This window comes from Populus trichocarpa, chromosome 4 (assembly GCF_000002775.5).
Source record: "Populus trichocarpa isolate Nisqually-1 chromosome 4, P.trichocarpa_v4.1, whole genome shotgun sequence".
Lineage (NCBI taxonomy): Eukaryota > Viridiplantae > Streptophyta > Magnoliopsida > Malpighiales > Salicaceae > Populus > Populus trichocarpa.
In genome coordinates this window covers 3,366,316-3,373,883 of record NC_037288.2, presented here as the reverse complement: position 1 = coordinate 3,373,883, position 7,568 = coordinate 3,366,316, and the positions used below count along the sequence as shown (strand labels likewise).

Here is a 7,568-nt window from a genome sequence, read left to right as displayed (position 1 = left end):
ATCTCCAAGAATGGTTGCCTTCCGATATAAGAAGGTTACATGCACCTAAAGAAAACAAAAAGGTAAGAAAAGACTAAAAAAATCTAAAAGAAATAATAGAAAAAGAAACTGTCCACCTTCCACGGTGGTTTCCTGGAGGGTGTTGGTCATGATATATATTACAAGTAGAAAGCCTCGATCCCCATTTAATAAGAAACCTCTTGGATTCCATAAATCTAGCTGAGCCAAAACATGGCAGCCAATTTACTGCAGCTTGATGATCCTGGCACAACAAGCAAGATCAGTTCTTCAAGCAACATCAAGTCTCCGAAGACAAAATGTCCTGCTCCATTTTTATCCAAGACTTATGACTTGATAGAAGAAGGTGGTGCAGATGGAGTTGTCGATCATCCTCATGGCAAGAGAATTGTTTCTTGGAATGCAGACGGAGATGGGTTTATAGTATGGTCTCCAGCTGAGTTCTCAGAGCTCACTTTACCCAGATTCTTCAAGCACAACAACTTCTCCAGCTTCATTCGTCAGCTTAACACCTATGTGAGTTATCGTTATATACATGCTTTCATCTTTTAAACATTCGATGCTACCTTTATCATCAAATGCCGAAAGCTCTCCTGTTGTTTCGATTATTTGATTATTTATTTATGGTTCACTAAATAATATACTTGGAAACATTCCTTTAAACACAAGATAACAGGAAATTAAATAGTAGAATATACTATTTATCTCCTTCTTCTGCATGATCTAATCCAAGTTAAGAATTGTTTGATGAAGAATATAAATTCCCATGATCAGAGGTGATATAGAATATTGTTCATCTTTGACTGCTTAAGGAATATTGAGTTCTCAAGGTATACGGTAAAAAATGGACTCCCACGTACTAAATTTACTATTGTTGTATAACTATATGATATGGAGCATGCACTGTTTTATCATGTGGGCGTGGGTGAGCTACAATTTATTCAAGAATGTTTTGATATGGATGAATATATCTTGATTCCTTCCATACTTCAGTCATGGTGAAGAAAATGTATTAAAAAAAGAAATACTGAGTCAAAACCTGAGATATTCTGATCCACAAGTGTCAAAATAATCACACGGCGTATCGCCTTAAGCGATGACTTTTTCAGGGAGCAAACCTGGACTTCAATTCATGTAAGCAAGCACCGCAAGCTGCTGTCATACTGTTTTTATAATCCATGTATGAGGCAGAACCTTTCAAATCTTACAAAATTCTTGATCTTGATGACAACGATGGTTTTTATTACTAGGCAATTAATAGAGTGGCAAGTTTTTGTTGAGTTTTTAATCTGTCGACGATAGGAAATGTTAGAATTTCGGATAAAGCAAGATAATGTCAAGATCACAAAGTGTATCAATGACTCCCTCTCCCTCTCCCTCTCAAACAAGCTACTGTGGATTCACATGGATTGCGTTAGGTTAACATCTTAGGATAAAAAATACATAAAAAACATATTTAAGTACGAATGGATGAAGACAAAGATATGAAAATGAAATTATTTATGTGATAGTTTTGGAATATACAGGATGTATTCTCCCTATTCCAACGTCTCTTCCATCAATTGACAGTAACCAGACATTACCTTGCTGTTTGGAGTTGGTGATATAATTGCATCTTGTGCGCATATACAAAGTTACGCTCAAGTCTTCATTGTTTTTCGATTTTTTATAGTGAATCTAAAAATATAATTTAAAAGGCAGGGATTCAAGAAAACATCATCGAAGCAATGGGAATTCAAGCATGAGAAGTTCTTGAGAGGGAGGAGGCACTTGCTGGTTGAGATCACTCGAAAGAAATGCGAGCCCAGCACGTTTCCAGCATATTTAGAGGCTTCTAATCGAGAGAGTGCAACGCTTGCCATGGAAGAAAGTAATCGTTTGATACTCATGGAGGAGAACAGGAACCTTAGAAGAGAGAAAATGGAACTAGAAATCCAAATAGCCCAATTCAAAGCTCTAGAAATGAAGTTGTTGGATTGCCTTACTCAAGACATGGGAAGCCACCAGAACAAAACTAGGAGGCTATGTTAAGGTCATATATTTAGCAATGGCCTACGTGGGTCTCTTCTGATCATAAGCTCCTTCCTTAATGTGTAGCTAAATTATTGATAATTAAAAGCAAAGAGAGAGAAAAAAACAAATATTTGTGTTTATGGTGGATTTGTTTTTTAAATGTTTTTGTCTGGTTCTGTTTTGTTTTTAATTTGACAACTTTTCTAATTTATACTCAAAGTGTCTTTCCTTAATTAAGTTAATTTGTAACCATTAATTAATAATGAAAGCACCTAAATATATTCAACTTATCTTACGAATTACAAAATTAAGTAAATTTGATAGGATGATTTTACAAGGTATTTTTAAAAGCATATTTAAACTTAGTAACAGTTTGATATTGTGTTTTTACTTGCATTAATTTAAGAGTGTTTACCTTGAAAAAAAATTAATATTTTTTTAGTATTTTTTAATAATTTTAATATGCTGATATAAAAAAAACTAAAAAAATAATATTTTTATGCATTTATAAATAAAAATTACTTTTAAAAAATACCCTACATCACAATATCAAATACATATAAAAGCCCTGACACAAGATATAAAGCGAAAGCAAGTGCCTACACAAAGCAAGACATTACTTTTATTGTAAAATTATAATTATCTATATTAAGTAAATTATATAAAAAAAGAGAAAAAAAACAATAACAAATGATATAATATAATATCATATAAATGTTATAACTCTAAATTTTTGCAACATTAAAAGAAACTAAAAAGGATAGTTGTTTTAGTGTGTAATTTTTACTATAGCTATAGATTCATTGACACTATGGATTAAAATAGTAAAATGATAATTTTGCCTTTGTTAACATTGCATAAATGGCCTTTGAATATGGGGTATAATAGTATTTATGTTGTTTATTGAATAATAAAATAGCTAATATACCCTTAAAGTCAAAAACATATGCATTGACAAGTAGGGTTAGTTTTGACTTTTTTATTTTATTCATATAGTAAAATTACCACAAAGCCCTTGAATTAGAATTCTCTTTGCCTTGGATTAAGGGATGTTTTTATCTTTTCACTTTGGGTTTTCTTGTAGTTATCGAGTATGGCCAGGGATAGTTTGATATTTTACATAAATAAATATTTTTAAATTTGAAAAAGACAGCTTCGTGTGGGGCTGACACGCGGATACGCACGGGTTCTCTCGTAGTTTTTGTACAACGCTATTCGGCGGCCAAACTATGGTTTCCATATGGCAAAAATACATTGTGTTTTGCGTCGATGGCCGTTTATTTTATTCCTTCCTTCTTTCCTCTCTCTTTCTTGGTTTTAGAGCCAACCCCCACACATTTTCAAAGTAGCTCTTTGATTATTTTTTTTTTATTTGGCCTCTGATCTTTTTATTGCTATTTCTTTTATTTTAGATTATCTATACAGTTAGAATTTTCTTTCAATTTAATCCTTATTTGGTTTTTTCAGCTTTCAGATTTGGTCTAAATTATTTTGATTTTGATTTTTTAAAAAACTATTTTCTTAATTGAATTATCTTTTCAATTGCATCCCTCAATATTTTATATCATTCTCTTCATTGGATATTTTTTTTTCAATTGAATCCTTTAATATTTTATTTCACTCTCTTAATAGAATTATTTTTTCAACTGCATCCCTCAATATTTTAGTTCATTTTATTTTATGTCAAATTCAGTCTTTATTTTATTTTATTGTTATTTTTTTTGTTTTTAATCCTTTTTTATTGGAATGTTTTTATTTATTTATTTTATCCCTCATCATTTTATTGATAGGGATGTTGTTAACTTTTCGGATCACAAGTTAATTTGAAAGATTGGATTAGCTTAGATTTTTTTTTAGGTCCTTTTTAACAATCGATTCTTGCCAGTACCATCCTTTTAAAGTTATTAAAATATTAAGATGTTGCTCGTATGTCTTTTTTTTTTTAAATTGAGACTCAAATTATAGTTCTGACTAAGTCCAATAAATTATTTTTATGATTAAAAAAGAAGCAATTAAATAGACTAAATTTTTATAAAAAAGTTATCATAATGACTTGCACAAAAAGAATACCCGTTGTAAGGAAAAAAAATCACGAAACTCAATTTCTAGAGAACCCAACATTGAAAATTTGAATTTTTTTAAAAACAATGACAAAAAAAAACATGTGTCACCCCGAGATAACATGTCATTATGAGGTTGAGACAACTCCATAAAAACAAACAAAAAATAATCATGATTTCCAATTTCCAACAATTTAATTGTTAAAGGATAAAGTAAAAAAAATCAATTAACAAAAAAAATACAAAATACTAGTAAATCCGGGTAAGTCCGCCAAACCCCATGAGTATGATCACTCGAATGATATAACTTAAAAAAAAAACAAAAAAAAATCATGAAACTCAATTCCTAAACCTTGTATGAATATTTTAATGTCCATTCAAATCTACTAAACTATATAATTTTTTGAACTTGTATTTTATTAATTTATAAAAATTATCAGTTATGATTCTATAATTTATTTAAGAAACTAATTGTATGTGTGTAAATCACAAAAAAAAAAGAGAAAAAAGAAATAGAAAAAATAACATTTTTTTAAAAGATAATAACAAGAGGAGAAATGAATTTCATGTAGACGGGAAACAGAGTGCCTTTGAATTAGGTTTAAGTGACTGGACACCATTGCTCCCTCTAAACCTGAAAAGCGACTTGCTCCTAAAGCTTCGCGCCTAGCGCTTGAAAGGCGCCCTTTAAACAACACCGAATTGACATGAACCAGAAATTATGGAGATTTCATACGTAAAACCTTCCTTTTCTCTCCATTTTCCTAATGTGCCAACAAAATAAATAAAATAAGTCAAAAGCTTCATCTTGATTTTCAAATCCTTGCATGAACCAGTTCAGCTTTTCTCCCTTGAGAGCGAAATGGCAATCCAAGAGAGAAAGAGGAAGACAAAAAGATAAGTTAGGTCAGCTAGGACGTAAAACCATTGCCAATTTACTCTTTTTTTTTTCTCTTTTTTTTTAATAATCATGTTACTGCAAAATTATACATTATACAGTATAGCTATAGGGCTTTTATCGTTACTATATTGTTTACATTACGGTTTATAGCCAATTCTTCTTTTTAGATCCTTGAGATTCTTGTTTTTTACACTTCAATCATTAAACTTTGTTTGATTTTAATCTCATCATCTCAAGTTATGTTTCCATGGTTTTATGTTTTAAAATTTGTTTCAATTTGCATACTCTAGCATATTTGATGTGTCTTTAAAAAATTGAAAGAATGACCAAAATTAACACGAAAAAGCTCATCCATTTTCATTTTTACTTGCTCAAAGGACTTGGAAAGAAATTAGTTTGATCCCTGAAGTTTTCACTTTGGCATTTTTGGGCTGCAATGTATTAAGTTTTTGCATTTTAGTCCTAAACTTTAACGTTTCAATCCCTTGAGATTGAGGAGGAGAAAAGGTCTTTAAAAAAAAAAGAGAATATATAAAGTGCTTAATCATTCACATTTCAACTACTGTGATCTTGACATCATTCACATAAGATATAAAGTACTCAATCATTCACATTTCAACTACTGTGATCTTGACATCAATGAATTCCTTTTAGAAAAAAGAATTCAATGAAGATGGTTTGGTTGTTTAACAATGTTGAAAGAAGTAGTTCGAGGCTTGTAACGGTTTTTCTTTCATTTTGATTTTTAGTTTTTTGAATGATTGTATGTTGTTTTGGGATTGATAATAGGTTTATGAAGGCTCATATAATGTTTTTAGGGGTAATTTTAAATGAAAACAAGTTAAAATCTAGGGGTTTGGGGTCTCAAAACTCAAACCTTGATTTTTTGGTATGTTTAGTAATTGAGAAATGGCATGACGATCAGGGATGGAATCAAGGGGAGGCAAGCAGGGGCCCGGGCCCTGCAAAGAAAAATTGTGAAGACTGATTCTGTAGGTTTTTTTGCTCTTAGTAATGGTGTAAGAAGATGTGATATTTAAATAGGTGGGCCTTCTAATAGTAAATATATTTGTTGTTCACTAACTTCAAAACTATCTACGTGGACATGAAAAGAAAAAATATAAAGTTATAAATAACTTTTTTAACTTAATGGATTTTACTATTTTCTCTAGTTGCAGCCCTAATATAAAAAATAAGATACAAAAATATAAATATAAATAGCAAACAAAAAGATTGAAGCAGAGGCTATCAATTATTATTTTTTCATCAAACAAATCAAGATAATTGAGCATCGCTAACTTCAAATTTAAAATTTATTTTTGTCTCGTTTTGAGATGTTTATTAAGAATTTGATTTTATAATTCTATTATTTTAGCTTCTTTTTGTTTTTTTTGCTCGGATCTGCTAGTTTTACCAAATTTGTTATTGAATTCTTGTTATAATGATGTTTTTTTTCTAATTAATTAGATATATTTTATTAGTTTGTCTTGATTATATTTTTTTTATGTTTTGTTTTAGTAGAACCACCAAAATTACCAATTTTTTTTCTCACGATGAAGATGAAATTAAATTCATCGCTTTGATTCAATTTGGTATTGTTCAAAACCTTTTACCTTGTGCAAAGATCATTATATATTTTTATTTTTTTTATAACTCATGTATAATAAATTAAAAAATATTATATCTTGTTATATTAATTTTGGCATTCCCTAATAAATAATTCTAGCTCCGCCCCTGATAACGATGACACATTGTCTGCCAAGGCAGGCGACTTGTCACTTGTTCTCTTAAAAGGATTCTTCCACGGATGACATATCATCATAAAAAGAAAATAAAAGATAGGTGCACCCATGCTTTTTCGTTTTAGATAAGGTGTCTAGGCCAGTCTTTTTTTATTTAATTTTTTTTAAATTCAATTTTTAATTAATTTTATCTCTGTCATTTTTTAAATGTTTTGGTTTAACTATTTTTTTTTAAATAGAAATTGATATTTTTTATGGTTCTATAATTTCATAATACCTCAAAAATATTATTTTAATTTATATTTAAATTTTTCTTCTTAAATTCTAGATGGATCAATTATATTTGAGTGATGCATTTATAAGACCAATAATCATATTTACTTAAAAATCACAGTAAACATCTAAGATAAATAAAATAAATTGTAAACAATGAAAAGGACGATTGAAATAAAATATGCTCATGAAAGATCTTTTATTTCCCATGAAAGATAAACTTTATACTTTAGTCTTTAATTAATGTTGACAAATATTTCTATGACTTATCAGCTAATATATTTTTCAATTTATTATATTAAATACATACATTCAATTAATAATAATAGAAAACATGTCCATAAAACCAAAGTCGTCTTCTCTTGTATTAAAAATTAATTTGGAATCCTACTTCAATATTGGGCTTCTTTATACGAAACATTAAAAGCCTGAGATTACATGAAGAACATAACTTTATATTGGGCTTCAAGAGAGATGGGTCTAAGAAGAAAAGGTCCAAAATAAGCCCGCGAAAGCCCATCCAAGTTCTAAGACCCATTTCTCTTAAACGCCCACCGGCAA

At 29.6% G+C, this 7,568-nt stretch overlaps 1 protein-coding gene across 1 annotated transcript; it reads left to right on the top strand.

The window, feature by feature from the left end:
- LOC7456799 (heat stress transcription factor A-2c) lies at window positions 1–2,221 on the top strand. The gene is made up of 2 exons (XM_002305104.4): window positions 1–534; window positions 1,720–2,221. The coding sequence occupies exons 1-2, from the start codon at window positions 232–234 to the stop codon at window positions 2,047–2,049; spliced, it is 633 nt and encodes a 210-aa protein (XP_002305140.3). The 5' UTR covers window positions 1–231; the 3' UTR covers window positions 2,050–2,221.
- The last annotated feature ends 5,347 nt before the right edge of the window (window positions 2,222–7,568 follow it).